This window comes from Xyrauchen texanus, chromosome 40 (genome assembly GCF_025860055.1).
Source record: "Xyrauchen texanus isolate HMW12.3.18 chromosome 40, RBS_HiC_50CHRs, whole genome shotgun sequence".
Taxonomy (NCBI): domain Eukaryota; kingdom Metazoa; phylum Chordata; class Actinopteri; order Cypriniformes; family Catostomidae; genus Xyrauchen; species Xyrauchen texanus.
The window spans coordinates 13,746,848-13,766,950 of NC_068315.1; the positions used below are offsets into that span (position 1 = coordinate 13,746,848).

At 35.2% G+C, this 20,103-nt stretch overlaps 1 protein-coding gene across 1 annotated transcript in view; it reads right to left on the reverse strand.

Annotated features, from left to right (window-relative positions):
* cacna1g (calcium channel, voltage-dependent, T type, alpha 1G subunit) overlaps positions 1-20,103 on the reverse strand; it is a 174,152-nt gene that overhangs the window by 127,218 nt on the left and 26,831 nt on the right. Inside the window, exon 3 of the mRNA XM_052112236.1 lies at positions 9,583-9,680. Within this exon, the coding sequence (XP_051968196.1) occupies positions 9,583-9,680 (98 nt within the window). The remainder of the gene's footprint in view (positions 1-9,582; positions 9,681-20,103) is intronic.

Sequence of the window (20,103 nt, forward strand, 5' to 3'; positions counted from 1 at the left end):
GTGGAGTTCACCCTAGTACAGCAATTCAGCTGAGCTTGCCAAGTCAGAGCTTAACAAGCACTGAATCAGTGACAGTGGCACAGATCTGTTTCCCTTTCAAACTTAAAGGTAACTTCTCACAGGGAGGTGTAATTCTTGGAGAAAAATTATATTCATTAATTGTGGTCCTTTAAGAAGCATCATAAATGGAATGACAGGGCATCTGATTTTCCTTTTAATGGAATAATATGAGTTCAATCAACAGCATTTGTGGCTAAATGCTGATTACTACAAAAATAACTTTTACTTATTTAACTGCAATTTCTATCACACTAAAATCATATTAACACACAGTATATGTAACACGTATTTTTATGTCTTGTGGCTATACTTATGAAACAGTGTTTATTTTAATGTTTATGGACTGGCCCCATTCACTTCCATTGAAAGTGCCTTACTGTAACTGTGATTTTTGCTTTTTGTTAAATAAATGAGGGGTAAGACAAAATTATTTTTGTGATAGCCAACACTACGCCACAAATGCTGTTGCTTGAGCTTAACTTGTATTGAATCTGGAACATTCCTTTCATGGTGATATGATGTAGATGTTGACTATAGTCTAATTTTCTTAGTGAATATTACCTCAGCATTGTTTTTTTCCAAACTGCTTAAAATGTATAAAATCTGCTGATAATATAAATAGGAGCACTCCAAATCTGTTCCCTGAAAAGTTTTAAGAATGATATGTTCTGCATGCCTGATTTGCTCAAATGTTAGCAGAAGCATATATAGCCAACAGCTAACAGAACCAAAACAACCCACCATTTAATTAAACTCTACTACTAGAGGCACCAAATAGACTGGCAAAAATACTGCAATATTTCCATATAACTCCAATAATTCCAAAAGTTTCCCAATTACTTCTCCCATCCCTTTTGTCATGCCCACCAGCTTCTGTTTTTTGAACAAACAGGTAGTCCCTCCCAAACTCACACCACTGCCAGATGTTCACCTGTTAGACTGCTCAAACAAACAAAATATGAATAGCTTTCTTAGAACTGTCTCTGTAAATTAAAGAGGGAGAGAAGAACGTATTTTAACTTCAAAAAATAAAACAATGCCATTTAAATAATTATTTCACCATGTCAAATCCTCAAATCCTTTTCAATATCAAACACAGATATGTAGTCATTGCAAAAACAGTCAATCCATTTTTTCCTTATCACCACCGACACCTAGCTAATTTTCTGGGAAAAGTCTTGTTGTTTCTCTGTTACCTTATTTGACCCTGCTATGTGAGTCATTTAGCATTTTACTAATGCAAAGATCTCTCACTGTAGGTGGCTAAACTCATTTATGTCTCCTTCTAAAAAAAAGATTATTTAGAGGAGAGAGAATTCCCCAAGGCAAAACTTTAAATACCCTGCCAGAGCTGTTCTATTCTCTTGAAAAGAGAGCCTCCGGGGCCATACAATGTGCCCTGGCCCCTGTATTATGAAGAAAACCCCTGGGATAGCCTACCCTTTGGAGTCCTCCACATCCACAAAACAAGCTCAATAACAAAGCACAGGGGAAAACAGGGATCATAACCAGGCCTTCAATTTATTTCTCATAAGCTTCAACAGATAATAAAAGAGCAGCCTCTTGAAAACTGCAAAAACACAGAAGCCTTTTCCACTGCTCTATGGCTGTATCAATACAAACACACACAGGTGTTGATATTTGGCAAGAGACTAAACTACAAATAAGAGAAACTCAATCATCTTAATACTTATTCAATAAAGTTTATCAAAGTACAGGGCTCAAATCTCTGATTTCATTCTTACATTAAGCAAAGCTTATTGAAGAGTGCAGGTGAAATGAATGGCCTGATGTTAAATAGATAACTTAAAAATAATGTTATCACACATTGATTTTTATTTGAAAATTGCCAGGTTTCCATTATTCATCCATTATTCCTTCCACAGGTTACTAATCCTTTGTACCAGACATCAATTGTATAATATTTCATTCAGCTTGCTCCATCGTGCTTTGATTGTTTTTAATAAATAAGATTGTAGTTCACACCCCATACATAAATTAATGAACTCACTAAACACATGTTCCACTTCTGTGCAGTATTTAAGTACAAAAAACAGTGTCTTATTTACTAACCACATGCAAAAGAACACTGCCACTTTAAACAGGCAGTATCTCAGCTGGTAAAATGTCCGGCGCCAACTGTTGTGGATGCGGAGAATGCCTCAAGCACAGTTCAACACCTGAACATCATAGTGAAAAAGGCCAATTGCTTGATTGTGTCATGTGAGAACATGCTCAAGCCAGATATCAGCATTAATCCTGCCTCTAATTTGAAGAAACATATCGAGGTAAATTTCATATTTCTGCTTACTAAATTCTGTGTCTATAATGTATCCTGTAATTTAACTATTTATCACTGAGATTATTGGGTTTGATGTGAGAGATTAAGGCAATGTTATCAATTGGACTGGGTGATACAACAATCTCGATGTTTATCTGAAAAAAAAGACAGATGTCCATGATTTCGATGATAAACTTTTGAGTAATTTTCTAAACTTAGCCTATGTTCTACATCTAGAACAGGGGTGTTCATTGCATTGATCGCGATAACAAGACAACCACTGATTGGTTGATCTGCGCACTGTTTGATTGAAAGGCGGCTAATGTTTGTGCACTAATGCGGGTATGCGCGGGTATGAGCAGTGTCTAGTAGGCTATGTCATAAAAAGGCTATTAATCAAACAACAATAACAAGGAAACGAGAAAACCACTCTCTACTTTTGGCTGAATAACTTGAGTAGCTTTAAAAATATTAATGTAATAAAACAGTGACATTTTTAATAATAATATTTTTTAATAATATTGTTAGTTTTTTTTTTATAATACCGACCCCTGATGTAAAGATTGTGTAAATTTGTATAATAAATTACCAGGAAAGTAGAGATGATAATCAAATTAACATAATCTTTACATTATTAAAAAAACTAATAATATTATAAAACATTATTATAAATATCACAGTTTTATTCTAATACATTAATACTTTTAAAGCTACACAAGTTATTCAGCTTTGTTATTGTTATTTGATTAGTTGCCTTTATATGACTCAGCATACTAGACTGTGCTCAATTCAGTTACATGTACACTTCAAGTCCAACATTTTGATGCAAATATACTTTTTGTCCCACTGTTTAAGTTCACTTTAGACCAAACAAACTGCGTTTACATTAATGCCTCACCAAGATGGGCTTTGGCGGAATTATAAAGTGTATTTGATCCTTTAGGCACGTACCCCCATTAGCGCACAGACATTATCCGTCTGTCATTCAAACAGCACGCAGCTACATACGTCAGAAAATAAAAAGTCAATCTATTATATTTTATCTAGATCAAACAACCAGTGGTTGTCTTACTATCCTGATCGATGTAATGAACACCCCTGGTCTAGATATAGAACATAGACTAAGTATAGAAAATTACTAAAAATGTTATCATCGATATCGAGGACACCTCTTCTTTTATTTTTTTTATTTTTTCTTTCAGATAAACATCAATATTGTTTTATTTCCCAGCTCTATTGATAACATTGCATTAATCTCTCACATCAACCCAATACTCTCAGTGATAGATAAATTACAGGCTACATTATAGACACAGAATCTAGGGAGCAGAAGTATAAAATTTACCTCGATATGTTTCTTCAAATTAAAGGCAGGATTAATGCTGACATCTGGCTTGAGCAAGTTAAACTCACATGACACAATCAAGCAATTGGCCTTTTTTACTGCGAAAATCCCTTTCAAATGAGGCCATGATGCATGGTGTTGAAATGTGTTTCAGGCATTCTCCACATCCATAACAGTTTGCACCGATCTACAGCTGTCATTCAAGTTTTTAACGTGTGATTTGATTTGTCGGGAGACATGATATTCTCGTAGCCAATCATGTTGATAGATAAAAATAAAATCAGGACAGGGAAGTAATGAGCACAGAAAATAGCACAGTAGAAGTACAGTTACAGCAATTAAAATATACTCAAGTAAAAGCATACCATTTTAAAACTTTATTAAAGTACAATTCCTGGGAAAAATGACTTAATTACAGTAACGTGAGTATTTATAATTCATTACATTACACCCCTGGAAGTAGGTGGGTGGAATGAGGGAAAACTAAGCTTACCAGAGGGTTGTCATGGGTTTCAGGTGGAGTTAAAAATCTAGGAGGTTTTTTTTAGGTGATGAGAAAACAGTTCAGAAAATTTGGGAATGGGTAATACAAATTATTGAAGGAAGACTGAGAAGATGGCAATGGTTGTTGCCCCTAATGTCATATAGAGGGCACACACTCATTATTAACAACTTGGTTGCATCAATTCTATGACATCTTTTAGCATCGCTTGATCCACCTGCAGGTCTTCTGTCAAAGATACAAGCTTTAATTAAGAATAAATGGGGTTCCACAATGTGTTTTATATTTATCAAGGAATGAGGGTGGGCAAGGTCTTCTACATTTGGAAAGTCGAAAGCAGATTTTGGGTTAGTTTGACCAAAAAATGTTGGTGAAAAATAACATGTGGAAGGCAGAAGCTAGTCTAATTCTGGAACAAGTTGGTTGTTTGGGAAAAAATATTTCTTGTACTGTGTAGAAAGAAACTTGATAGGACTGTATACATATTATAGCGTTTTAAAAGTATGGGGCATCCGTGAAAATATCAAGGACTACACCTACATTGTCTCTTCATTGGTTATTAAAAGAGCCTTTAGTGAGAGGGGCAAGACTAGAAATATCTAAAATGGCAATATATGGGATGATTAACAGCTTAACAAATGCAAAAGTGATCACTTTGAGATATTTGTTGGACATTTCCGGATGTAATTTTGAGGGAGTTGACGCAACAGCACAAAGCTTAGGAATAAAATCAAGGAGAATGATAGGAACATTTCTGGAAAATGTAAAGGAATTTTAAGAAAAAGAAGATTTGGACTTGATTATGGAATACAACAAAGGACATGTATCTGACATAAGTGTTTCTTTCCCAGATATGGAAATGTCACCTAATTTTACTTTTGATGTCAAAAGAGTACATTTATATGAACTAAGTGTTAAACAAAATTAAGCTTAAGGGTGGGACAAACACTCCTTGGAGTTCTTATTTTAGTGTTGGAAAAGATTGTGAACCGGAGAATATTGTCCAAGCCACCATTGACCAGTTACAGGATATTTGCAGTGGAGAATACTGCATGGTATTATTGCTGTAAATGCATTTACTAGTATTATAAACAGGTCAATTGAAAGTAAATGTCCTTTCTATGAACACAGAGAAACAATTATTTTTATTTTTTTAATACTGTGATAGACTTTTTTAAGACTTCAAGCTATGTTTGCAGATTTTAAGGTTTCATTTTGTAATGTTGGTTTTATTTATGGTTATAAATATTGGAGAAAAAATAACAAAAGGGGCAAAACAAACGTTTTTAAATTTGATTGTTAGCCAAACAAAGACAAAAAGAAAAAATATTTTTGACAAGAAGGAAAAAAATAGAAGGGCGAGGAGGACAGGATATGGATGTTTTTATTTTTTTTAAACTTGGTAAAAACAAGAATAAGACAAGAGTTTTTATTTTACAATTCTATGAAAGACATTGAATGTTTTAAGAATGTATTGAATTATGAGGATATGTTGTGCTCTGTTATCGATGATAAATGTATATTTTTTATATGTATTGAGTGAAATGTATGGAATTTTTTGTGTAAAATTTAATAATGTGTTTTTTCTTTGGTTTTTGAGTGCAGTGCAATTATTAAGTGTTTTTTATGTATAATATGTAAAACTTGTTTCTATTAAAATATGTTTCAAAATTAAAAAATGATCTCTCTCTCTCTCTCTCTCTCTCTGTCTCTGTCAATTTATTCTTCAATAGTGCTCTCCTTTCTCTCACCAATCTGTGTGTCCAACACTCCAATTACTGCTGTCCTTCTGAAAATGATGACCGTACCATAACCCCTGGCAGACACTCAACATGATGTTGTTCCTAGCCCCAAATAATAATAGAATGCAGAAGTGAGCAGCCAGGCAGGTTTCTAATTAACATCCAACTGGCCTCAAGCTGAATTCTAATCCAGAAGATGAAGTGTAAAAGAGCTCCAGACACTCTGACAGACTAATACACTTTCTTGGTGGAGTGAAAGGGCACATATTGTGTAGTGCTTTGTGTACATTACAAAACCGTTCCTTGAAAAGTCATCTAAAGATAAGAATTATGTCTTCATTTACTCACATTCATGTTGTTCCAAATGCATATGACTTTCTTCCGTCAAACACAAAAAGAGATTTTCGAAAGAAGTATGTGCCATTACTCACTGAAAATCTTAAATCTGCCCTCACTCCCCTTGGTGTATTCACAAAGGCTCAGAAGAAGCATTATCTGATTCATGAACAAAACGTTATTTAGAGTTGATGTTTTCATTAATAAAAAACACAACATAAGAAAGTAATTGAAGAATTTTCATTTTTGGGTGAACTATTCCTTCAAGAGATGGATTTCACACCTGCACAGTGAATACAAGGCAGAGTGAGCCAGCTGCACACCACAGTGGTGTTGAGTAGGGCTGGGAATTGCCACGGTCAACCCGATTCAATATTACGATATTTCATAGCTGATTCAATATGTATTTCGATTCTGTTCTGTAATTTGATGTGTTGATATAAAAACTTCATAAAAAGATTTTAAAAAAAAACTTCAAGTCCATATTCTCAGAAATAAATGTCTATTGAAGAACAATTGTGTCTGAAATGACAATTGTGCTTACTCTGTAATATATAATTTGCAGGTAAATGTAGGGATGTGCAAAACTATGAATTTAAAACTACCAATGGACCAGGCTAGGCAACAATAATGAACCCATAAGGCTGCATTATGTCCATTTGTATTCAACAAATAAAACTATACTATATATAATTTTACCTTATCAAACTAATTTTGTTATTTTAGAATATAAAATATAACATTAATTACCATAGGCTAATACTATTATCATAATGATAACTTTGCAACATACAAATGGAGGCTAAAGAGTAAACTTGTTCAAGAACCGTTAGTTAGATTATAAATATTGTGGGGGTGCGATTTGTAACAGAATCGTTGAATGTTTTTTATTTTTTTATTTTACAGCTCTAGAGTTGAGTATTTTGATTTGTGAGGGAACATGTTTGTCATCTTCTGACAGTTTTGCCACGTTCCCTCATCAATCAAGCCATGGGTATGGAGAACAATGGGGTGTGTATTGTTGATTAAAACTGCTCTTCAAAGAAAGGGACAACAAAAAGATAGAGGGCACAGAGATACAGTATAGAGGACGTAGAACAAATTTATGTGACGCAAAGTCGGAATGCCATGACTCTGGAAAGTTCCTGTCATGACAATTTCTTATCAATATTTGGTCTTCCATGGAAAAAATAGTGGCTCAAGTCCATTTACTGATCATTTATTCTAATACTTTGCAGTCAAAATAATTTCAAGCAGCCAAATGATTGATGGTTTGAGTTTGAAACCTCTTTTGTTTTTTCTTAATAATTTGGATTAGCGCCACAAACGTGGGGGGGGGGGGGGAATAAGGTCACCAAAATCACCAATTCTCTGAGTGATGGTCTGCAGCAGGTGAGCCACAGATAAAATAATTTCTAATTATTGCAAGCATTAGGCCCAATCATAAGCCTTGGTGGCTCTTAAATAATGATTTAGGCTATCTGCTACCACTTTGCACCCCTATCTCTGATTGGCACAGGTATTAATGATGTAATAATTATACCGAATAAATGTGTGTAGACTTGTCTTTTAAATAAACTACAAGGCACACACCTGGATGCCATTTCAGACCCCCTGGGCCTACCATAATGACCATGATGATGATCAAATTAACATTGGCCGCTCCAGTGATAAGGAATGGGTGCTGCTTCTCTACTACCTCAGTGGTTCTCAACCTGAGGGCTGGGGCCAACTTGGAGGTCTCTTCAAGCTTACAAGGAGACCGAAATACTTTTATTATTTAAAATATAATTATTAATAAATTTAATTGTTTTAAATAAGTTATATTATAACAATTTAAATTACAAAATACTAATAACAAGATGTACAAAAAGTTAAAACAGATATCATATTCCTTATTTTAATTCAACAACTTTTGTTGTTAAAGAACATACAGTTCTTGAAACTTCTGGACTCTAATCAATAATTAGTTATTGAATCTATTGACACTCCTAGTTTACAGGCAGTTTTGTCATCGTTACAACAGAAGTACCATATGGCCTACTTGAAGGGCCTTCAAATATTGTCTTGGAGAGTGGGAGGCCTTGGAGTTAAAATGGTTGAGAAACACCGTGCAAGCTGATCAAAGAGGGGTTTTACACTTAGTTGCTGTATGTGTTTTACTGATTGGATAGTTTTTCAATTATGAGTAGACCAAGTATAATAACCCTTAAAGACAGGAAGTGGTTTGAGAAAAATACAGTACATGATGCAATTCTGCCAACTGAAAATGCATCTGGTTGTTCAGGCCACATATGTATTGGAACTTTGTCAGCATTCAGAAGTGTGGAAGCCCAAAGATGACAAAGAATATACATTATGCAACATCTGTTGCTTTTTGTACTGAAATAATCAAAGCAATTTTAGCTGCCTCCTGTTTTTAAGTTCAGCAAAACATTTCTGAAATAAATGTATAAGTAATGTGGGAATAGTACAATTGATTTATCTGCATTTTGCAGTGACACATTTATGTTTCCAAGTGTAAATAGAATATGCAATCCCCATCAGATAGCAATTAGATCTATCAAGACACAAGAAGTGACTAAGTGTTAACAGGCTTACAGAAATATATACGGGACAGGAACCCGTATATTACCCTCATCGAAACTTAAGCTGGGCTAGTGAAAACATTCCAGCTAAACGCTGCCATTGTTCAATATTGGCCTCCACAAAAAGGGACATCAAGCACAATCAGCCAGACACTGTTCCTCATGAAATAAGAGCTGTAGTGGAACCACTGGAATTTCCATGGCATGGAGGGTTATTAAAACACCCGGTATATAAAGATGTGGCCAATTAAATATCATCACCCTTCCTTAGAGAGAGTGTGTGAGGCAGTCTCAATTATTGTTTATTCCACCCAGGCAGGGTGTGTGTACGTGTGTGTTTGTGTGTGTGTGTGTGTGTGTGTGTGTGTGTGTGTGGAGAGAAGGAGAGAGAGAGAGAGCGAGAGAGCGAGAGAGAGAGAGAGAGAGAGAGAGAGAGAGAAGGGAGGGGTCAGTAAAAATCACTGAAGAAGAAAATTATCAATAAATCTGTAGTCCCTAAAATGGCATAAACTCCACTGGCATATGACATAGCTCAGGCTAGTTTTTTCTTACAAATGTTGATTAAATCAAATTAATTGACCACAGGGCTCTGAATATAATAAACTTGCTGATAAATTGAATCAATTTGTGAGTTTCAAATTCTTTTTTTTTTTTTACAAAAGAAAGTGTAGCTTAATTGAAAATTAAATTAGCATGGTGAAGTATGCGGGTGGTGGTATTGTACTCACTAGGCACTCGGTTGATAGCCCGAAGAGGTCGAAGAACTCTGACTGTGCGGACGGCAGAGAAACTAACATTCTGCAGGTTGAGAGAATATTCCAGCATCCTGTAAACACATACAAAGAGACACAACTTTTAATGTCTTTGGACATTTTAGCCAATCTTAACAAATAATGGATGTCTTGAATAAGTGGCATTTACTGTAAACAAAAAACTAAAAAAAAATACAGCACAAACAAACATGTTTTAAGCAAATCATTTCATAATAAGAAGGGTTTTTTAGGTTTAAAATTATATTACTATTATATTATTTTTATTTGTATTTTTATTTACACACATTCTAGTTGGAAAGCATGTCTATAATTAATGTGGTTACTCTGCCAGGGGCACCTGATGTGTGAACTTGAGGGGAACTGGCTTCATATATCCACTATTCATGACTTTGTTAGTTAAAAGTAACTGCAAAAAATGGCTGAGAAAAGTAAAGTTAGTTCTAAGAAAATATTTAGCATCAGGTTTGAAGTTTTGATCAAATTCATTCCGATTAAAGTATTTTCAAGTGTGACTTGAGTGTCCAAAATTGTTAATAAAGTATCTATAGCGGGTGTGGTTCTATGGTCAGTGGATATCCGGGGCTTAGCCCAGAGACATACATGTATGCATCATAATACACAGGATACACTTTAAAATATGTGCTTAAATGTTACATTAGCAAAGAGTCCATTTTTAAAAGAAGTAAACCTTTCAATAGTGTTTGTTATAGAACACAATTTTTTTACATTATTTATATTACATTTTATATCATCTATTCTTATTTTACACACACTTTTTGAAGCCAATTCTAAAATACAAAATTGTTATGCATCCAGAACAAATCAAGTGAAATCCTGTTACAGGCTACGCAAACCAAATGTATAGTATACAGTAAAAATGGAGCATTCATAGACTGTGGCTGCGTGAGAGCTAGTCAGAAACTTTGCTTGATTGTATTCCTTTTAAACATAGGTATATCCAAGATAAGCTTTTTTTTTCTTTTTATTTTTTGTAAAGACAAATATAGTATTTGTGATGAAATCTACAGTTGATGCTTAACAGTTACAGGGCTGATAAGTGACAAATCGTTAGCCTTATTTGACAATGCAATAAATAAATTACATCTTGCCGTTGAAGTGCTGATGCCAGCTGAGGCTATTTTACTTCAATATTTCAATAGTCTAATAAATCTCCTCACAAAGACAAGTGCACACCTTCTAACCATCTGTCTAAAGCAATCAAGGTAATTACATTCAAAAGTTCCACTCTCATTGGCTGGATCACATGTAACTTCTTATCAGTGATTGGCCAGTTTACATGTCAATATACTTCTAGTCTGAGTGGGCAGTTCTTGCCAGACGTGAATGCACATAAAAGGAGACACTGTTTTATGTGCAGAGAGCAGAATTGCAGTTCGAAAGGATTTGATTTTACTGTGTGCATGAAAACTCAGTGATTAGTAAAAGGAAATAAAACATTTGGGGCTTTTCCTAAAACATTCAGGCTTAAGCCCAGTAAGGCCACCCCTAGCACCACCCCTGCTCTTTAGGGCCACTGAATATTGCATTTATGCATTCACTAATGAAGGTACATCTATTATATGATCCACCTTTTGGATTTCTTTGGAATTTGTATTATCACCTAACGGCAAAACTGATTTGATTGTTAAGCTGTTGAATAACTTCCATATCTTTACCCCACTATGGCAGTATAGAGTAAAAGTGCAGCAATATTTTCAAATAAAGACTGACAGCCTAGACAAACTGCCAACACCATAGATCAATCGAAAGTTATGAGGATTCATCAAACAATTACACTGAATCGTTTTTCAATTAGGTCAAAGGGAGGTGGAAGGAAGGTTAATGTAGCACTTTCGCAAACAAACTCTTCACAGCTGCTGTGCACATGTGAACTTTGAAGCAAGGCACATGAAAGAATTGCATGTTTTCATAGAAAATAAACAAAATGTGTGTCTCTATGTGACTGTGTGCTTGCAACCATGTAATAACAGCCCAATAACAGTTTCTGGCCATACAACAACTTAAAAAGGGTGAAAGGGGAAAAAAAACATGTTACGGCATTTTAATATGAACATATCTTAAACAATTTAGGATACACGGCTGAAGATGATAAACATATGCACATGTTAATGAGTGTTCTAGTGGTCATGTGACCAATTTCAATGTATGTTGCATGATCTAGAGTGTTTCTCCATCTTCTCAAATATGGACTGAGTCAAGTTGATGACGTGCAAACAGTGCGAGCCCCATTAGCCAAGCAGGGCAGCAAGGAAATGTGTTCTGACTTTTTTGCTCCTGAAATGTGCAGAACAGCTTTGAAGACTCTGATTGGGCTTGATAGAAACCAGCTGATGACCAGACTATAAAAATAATAACATGTTACTAAGACCAAAAACGTAGGAGAAAAAAACATAGGGAGAAAGCCCTGCTGATAACAACAACAAAAAAAAAGCTTTATCTGGCCTAAGGTGATTTACTGGTCTTAGCTGGTCATCCAGCCTGGAAATGCTGAAAAAACTAGTCTGCCAGCTACTGTAGTCTCCTAGTCTGACCAGCAAAAATTGCCCTAAAAGCCAATTAAAACCATCCAAACAGAAAGGCCTAATCAGATTCGCAATGCTGGGAGACTGACTAAACACCTCAATCTGGTTTAAGCTATTTTTCAGCAGAGAGGATTGAATGAAACAGAGGGCGAGACCGAGAGAGTGAGAGAGAGAGAGAGAGAGAGAGAGAGAGAGAGGGTGGGGGGAGGGAGAGAAACACATTGACTCTTAAGGACAAAATGATTATAAAGAATGGGAGAGACAGGACATCCATTAGGACATTCAGAAAAAGTATCCCTAGTCAGTATATCAAGCAAGAGGATGGTGGGACACATCTAATCAAGCTGGATAAGTGTAAATGTGACACTGTAAACAGCCTCTTATGTCTATCGTATACATGTATGAGAGTTCACTAATGTGCACACAAACATACAGACATAAACAGATTGAAGTATCTCATCTGGGAGTTTGTCTAGTTTGCACCAGGACCGTTTCTCTGTTATCTGCAGCCTGATTTCATGAAATTTACGTCCACATGACAACATTTTTGCAATTGAAAATATACGTGCTGTATAACACATTTGGCTGCAGTTTTACAGTGAAATTACCAGCTGGAGGCGCCAAAAGCAAGTAAGATGGTGTTGTATTCTGATGCGGTTTTAAGGTGAATTTTAAATGTAAAAAAATACCTAATACTTTTCCCTGAACGTAACCAATACTGATTTAAAATATATATGTGTCGTTAAAAAATACATCCTTTCCTTAGCAATGCCTAAAAACCTAAAAAGCACAATTTCTGAATCAACCACGTCATTTTGTGCCACTTCTATGACTCGTCATCTCACATATCAGCTTGAGTTCATGGCTGGTTAAGTCCAACACCCTATCAGGAGAGGTACCATGCAAGTTAAAAATGTTGGATTGAGTGTATATATGTAGCTGGGTCTGTAATGCAAGCATTAAAATGTATTATTTTTCGAAAGCTGAGTTTGAGTATAAGTGTGTCGATATCTTAAAATAGCAGGGTTTGAGTAATAGAGAGAAAAAATAAGTAATTATAAAGTCATAATTTGCCATTAAAGTCATGATTTGAGTAAAAGTGAATAAAAAAACACAGTTGTTGTAGCACCTCTAGTGTTCATTTAACCTGGAAACTGCAGGGAATTGCACCAGCAGACACAAAACTGTACTATATATAGAGTCATGTTTTCACTATGAGACCAGGTTGGTTATCTGTTTGTGTTTGGCACAGCTGTGGTAAAGGTCCCAGAATCACCCTTTTACCTCACACAATGGTCACACAGTCAACATTGTCTGCATGCTGGGTACACAATGCCAACTGGGAGGTCACTATAATAGGAAAAGTGTGAGAAAAACTAAGACACTCAGATTCAAAACAAGTCTAGGGTTCCACATCCATAAGAAATCAGCTCAATACGATCTCTGTTCACATCCAAGAGTGCTAACGTATGGCTATGAGCTGTTTGAACAGTTCTACAACAGAATATGAAAGGACTGAAAGGCATTTAAATTCCTGCAGCATTAAAAATACCAGCCCTTTAGGGACATGCATGATTTCAAACATTATAACTTGGTGTTTAAACAGTCATAACATGTTTGGTTAGCTTGTATAAAAACATTGCAACCAACTCTCTTTTTCTCTTTCTCCATCTCATTCCCTCTTCATGTCCCTTGTCTTCAAAGCAGAAATCCTGGCTACAGTTCAATCAGAGCTTGGTGTCTTCCACCACCTGGCAGGTTAATGAGGCATGTTTCAGTAAAGGTTCACTGCTGTACAGTCAGCTCTCCATTAAGATAGTGATACCATCTAAACACACACACACACGCGCACACACCCGCGCGCGCACTTTGTCCTAACTTCAACCAGAAACAGTGCAATAGGAAGAGATTGGCCACAAAAAATTAATGGGAAAAAACACGATGCTAAATATGGTGGCTGTCCCACCTATAGTTTTTTGTAAATAAAGACTCACTTCTATTTTTACTCTTAAATGCACATTAGCTGGACTAGCCTGAAAAAATGCCACTTCTTCGCTAGATTTAAGCTAAATGTATTATTTTATTACTGTCAAATATTATTTATGGTGGGGTCCCTTTCTCTTAGTTTAAGTAACAGCAATCAACCATCAGTTGCTACTTGCCATAGCTAACAGGAAGTAGGTTGTGGAGTGTACATTCTCATACTAGAGTATTAAAGGAAAAAAAATAAAACTTTATCATGCCCCTAAGGACAAGAAAAGCTGTATATTTTAGTGTGTACTGCACTGTATCTGCTAAGAGCTAATTAAGCATTTGGGAGTACACTAGCATGTTGTTAGATTCAAAGTTAGCAGACAAAACATTAATTTTGATTTGATTTGATTTTATAATTTTTTTTATTGTTGTCTGAGCTCATAAACAGAGAGAGACAGAGTGGTACTAACATCCAATACATCTCTTCAGTTTTATAAACCTGTCTTGTACTTTTCATTTAATTTTCTCTCAACAAGCTCTCAGACACAATTGCCGTCAGCGGTCCTCTTCTGTTTTTATGTGATGGGGATGATTGATTTATTAAGGTCGGAACAGGATCTGCCCCTGGACCCAAATTCAGAAGAGCATAATGACAAGTTCTTTTCATCTTTTCACACAAGTGTTCTTCCAAACAATATATCGAGACCAAAGCCAAAGATAGCCTTCCCATCCAAAGAGAAATAATGTCTGAGAAAGAAAAGAGAGCAGCACTATGTTTCTCAATTTAATGAGCCATTAAGTCAAGTTTTTGTCAGAATGTGTTGCCCCTTGATCTTATTTGGGACATTCTACAAAACCAAAACTTCCAACTTCTCCTTGCACTATAAGCAAATATGTGCATCTGATGAAAATAAAATATCTGGAAAGAAATGATAGCTTTGTGTCTTTATTCTCTCTCTCTCTCTCTCTCTCTCTCTATATACATTACAAATGTATACAGTGTATATATATATATATATGTGCGCATGTGAGCAAAGTTGAGCAGTGTGACACTCAATAACCCACTCCCGCTCAAGTACCGTTCACATTCACAGGTAAAACATTTTAAATCCCACTCAGACATGACAATTCTCTGTAGTATACTTGTTCCCAAGCACGTACACATGGGGTGGCTACAGTGGACCGAGAAACTCTGGTTGAAATATAGGCTAGGTCTATATTTATTAAATTATCAAATGCTTAGTAACCTACACTTCTGAAATTATGTGATTGTATTGTTGTGTTTTAGTATATAACATCTTGCTGTTTATTTTTTCATTGTTTAAAACCATGGGGCAGCTGTGGCTCAGGTTGTAGAGCGGGTCGGCCACTAATCGCAGGGTTGGAGGTTCGATTCCCGGCCCACATGACTCCACATGCAGAAGTGTCCTTAGACAAGACACTGAACCCCAAGTTGCTCCCAATGACAGCATATTGGTGTATGAATGTGAGTGTGAATGTGTGTGTGAATGGGACACAGTGTAAAGCGTTTTGGTGCAGACCATTTATAACAGATGGCTGTTAGATAATCCGGTCTACAACATACAATGTGTGTGTTGGCACTGACACTCGAATACATGCACATTTGCACTTTTCAGTTAAAAATGGACATGAGTGACACAACTGATCCAGAAAAACACAATCTTTTCAACTTTAAAGTTTGTTTGAGTAGTTTATGTCAATAATGCAAAAATGGACTGGTCCCGGGTAGAATATTACAGGTAAAAGTGAAATTCATCATTATTCTTCAGTTGTCTGGAGTGAATATTAGGCTACTGTAGATTTGATACATTAATATGTTACTAAATTAGTGCTATCAGACTTTAGGTCTGTAAATTAAAATGAGCAATTGCTCATCCTAATTTTGTGTTCAGTTGTAGAGGGTGTATTAAATTATCCAGAAATTACCATTGAATGCTTTTCTCTTTTCAGTAATGTTCCTTGATTAATATTTCCTACAATTTTATATGTACAAATTGTATACAATCTAAAGAACTGTGGTTAATTACTGATATAATAATTATTATATTAGTAGATACCATATGCCCCCTTTGTTTTTCCTTGATATTTTTAAAGCAGCATACATTGAATCTGGACTTTATATATATCAAACAATCATGTGTTCTGCATATGCTCTTTATATTTACAGCAGGATTTTAACCAAAAATATTTGCCCTGTATAAAGTGAGATTTTGTACAATCTATATATACATATATATATATTTGATGAAATCACATTTAATGATCCCAAAAACAAATAAAAACTATTTAATTCACGAATTACACTGCCTTTTTGTTTTATAAAGTACTATAATTTATAGCTTTTTTCTCTGCAGTAGCAATGTCTGAAGATGTTATCTCCAACAACTAATCTAGAGTCAGTTATTTTACGATTCACTTATGGTTCAATTCATCATTATGGTGTGGATTTGGCTTTGAGAAACTGACCAGCAGCTATGTGCAATTTTTAGAAATCAAAAGCAACAGGATGTCGATTAAGATAATTCCGCTATGAAATTCTCTGTGCGAGAGCAGAAATCTTTCCCAATCAAATGCTCAATTGCATAATGAAGGCATGAAAGCAGAATACTGTCCCTGCAAATTAGGACACACTGATCTGCAAGATCATACAGGTTTATTAGATTTGATGCAGGGATTTTTTGTATGTGTTCACTGGGATTCAAAGAAAAATGCTTTGACTATATACAGTAGGCTAGTATTAAGCTTACATATTCAAGGGTGCTCTAACAATGGCAACCCCGCAGAACCGGGCCTGCATCTAGCTGGCATTGTACAATTCCAAAAGGTCTATTTGCTAATTATCACGGTCTTTCCATCTCTCCATATGATATCCTTGTTCTTAACTTTGATTTATTATTTAAAATTTGATCTTAGTGATTTGGACCGTGGCATGATTTTTGGTGCCAGATGGGCTGGTTTGAGTATTTGTGTAACTGCTGATTTCCTGGGAACAGTCTCTAGAATTCACTCCGAATGGTGCCAAAAGCAAAAAACATCCAGTGAGAGGCAGTTCTGTGGACGGAAATGTCTTTTTTGCAGAGAATGGCCAGAATGGTTCGAACTGACAAAGTCTACAGAAACTCAGATAACTGCTCTGTACAATTGTGGTGAGAAGAATATAATCTCGAATGCTATTCTGAGATGTGGGTTGGCACTGGTTTGGCAGCACGAGGGGGACCTATCCATTATTAGGCAGGTGGTTTTAATGTTGTGGCTGATCGGTGTATATTAGTGTATACATAATGTATTGATAAAAATACTAGAAGGTATGTTCCTAGGTTTATTCCGTAAAAACAAACTGTGACATCCACATCATCCTTTCAGGAACCAAACAGTTCAAGGACAAGTCTGTAAACCAAAAATGACAACCCTATTGCCACAATTTTATACAATACAGTAAACATCAGAGAATTGTAAAGTGGATTGTGGCAGGGCGGAGGGCGGGGTCGGGTCATGATCCTACACACCCGGTCCCGTATTAGGCTAATCAAGCCTTCGAGAGGGATAAAGGTCGATTGCAGAGGATCGTGCGGGAGAGAGAGATCATTTACGGACATGTCCGTCATGTGTGTGTTTGTTTAAGTTTTATATAAAAAATATTATTTATATTATCAAGCCGGTTCTCACCTCCTCCTTTCCATTGATCCCTTTACATGGATTTTTATAAAAAATATTATAATGAAAATATCTAAATTCTCTTAAAAAGCACATTACTTCAACAACAATGAGACTTGTTACAGTAGGTCAAATTGAATTGTACAATTATCAACCCTGTTTCCTTTCTGAAGGCCTACTGTATATCCATACTTTCTATTAAAATACTTTATAATAAAATGCATTAATTTATCTTTTAATTTTGCAATGCAGTTCCTTAACTGTGTTTATGTTTAAAATCTTACCATATTAAAGTTGAGAGCGAATCAGTTTCATAACATGACCCACGTAGAGTATACTATGTCAACACTGACCCTCTCTTCAGTGGCATGCTTGCCTTCCAGAATAATAATTATAATGGAAGCTAATGCAGACGTACAACTTGAGTAGATAAAGAGGAAACCAGATTTGCTCTGTGAGCCTTAGCCAAAGAGTGGTCCTTAGATGGGTGGAAAATAAATAAATGAGGCGAACCTTTAACTGCTTTTTTCTTGAGAGGATGTTTGAGATTCAGAGCCCTTTTCTTATCCCAATGAAAAGGTTTTTGTATTTACTGTACATAACTTGTTTAAGCTGCAGTTCTGGACACAGTCTAAAAAGCATCAATAAATTAAAAGCAGAGGGCATTTGGGTCTGAATTTGGATTCAGTTCATGACTACAGTAAACAAGGACATGATTTTGCTTTAAAATTTGGAACAGCAGGTGAAAACAGTGAGATTTAATTGTAGCATACAGTATTTAGGGGTTGTTGGCATAATTTATATGGACTTTTTTTTAAAACATATACGTAGAATTTAAGTTTAAAATTTATATAAAAGTTTGTGTTTATTTTAGATGCAGTTTTTCACCATTTTAAATAAACTTCACTAACTTTGCCTTCACTAGATCATTTTAAAAGTCAAATAATAATTATTATTTTTAAGTACAAATATTCCATTTATTCTGTGATTTAATATAAGGTCATAAAAGCTGCAGGCACAATAAATATAAAAATATAGCAAAATGCAGTATAAAATAGTTTTAGATGGAGTATAGCATGTCACAATACAGTTCATGTCAACTACTCCAATTTTTTGTCCAAACAGATTTTATCATACACAGCGAGTGCCAAAAGCCATTACGTGAAGTTTGATTTTTTTATTTACTTTAAAGCAATTTTTTCACCAAATCTGTTAAGTCAATGGCCAATAAAAGCAAATTATGTTCATGTCTTTCACTCTCTCACTCTCACTGCAAGTGAATAGTTCTCAGCCTGATGTATGTGTGGAAGCTCTCAGACATCTGCTAGTATATGTGAATGAATGTGTTGGAAATTCCAAGCAACTCCATAGAAAACTATGAGATGAAGAACTTAGATGAAAATGCTGACTGGTGTCCAATGTCATCAACAGCCTCCAGGCCAAATGGCATTCCTGAAGTATTTTATCCCTAATCACGGAATCCTTATTCAAGTCTAGGGAGACTCCATTAGCATTGCCGATGTGGCAGTAGTTGGGGTCATGACCTGATCAGTAGGTTTTACGAATGAATTTTATGAATTAAGACCAGAAATCAACCAAAGCTCAGGGCAAAATTGCTATAAAAAGTGATTTAAAAAGCTATATAACATATATATATAATATATATCTATATAATATTTGGTATTTTTTAAACTCTATTAGGACTATGTAGTTTCGTTTAGGGTTTTGTTCTGTATTCACGGTCACATGAGTTTTTTTTGTTTTGTTTTTGTTTTTTTCATTTAAAAAAGGATACATGATATCTTGGACATTATTTAAAGCCTCTTTTATTTTTTAACAAAAGGTGAAAGCCATGATTGTTCAGATCAAGAAAATGTGCCCCAAAAGAAGTTAAACATACTCCTAAAACACAATTAAAATTTTGACCCTTGTTAAAAAATAAATAAATACAATTCTGACACTGGGCCAGACCTTATGTTATTTCTATTTTTCACCCTCTACTGGAAAAGGCTATTTTTGAAGGTTTTGATCATTGGTGTTATAAAAAGGCTTCTAAAGAGGTCTGACTGAAAGTTTTCTGGTGACAGTCAATTGTAATTGTCAGCTATTCTTGACATGAGTGATAGCAATTATGTTGACAGGTTGAGTTGCCCTCAATACTATTGCCTTGACCACAAGAAACAGACAGCAGTCTAAATGAAACATCATATATGCCAGTTAAAACAACCCACAGGGAAAGTAAATTATCAAAATTATCAAATTTTGATAATTTAATCAAAAAGTA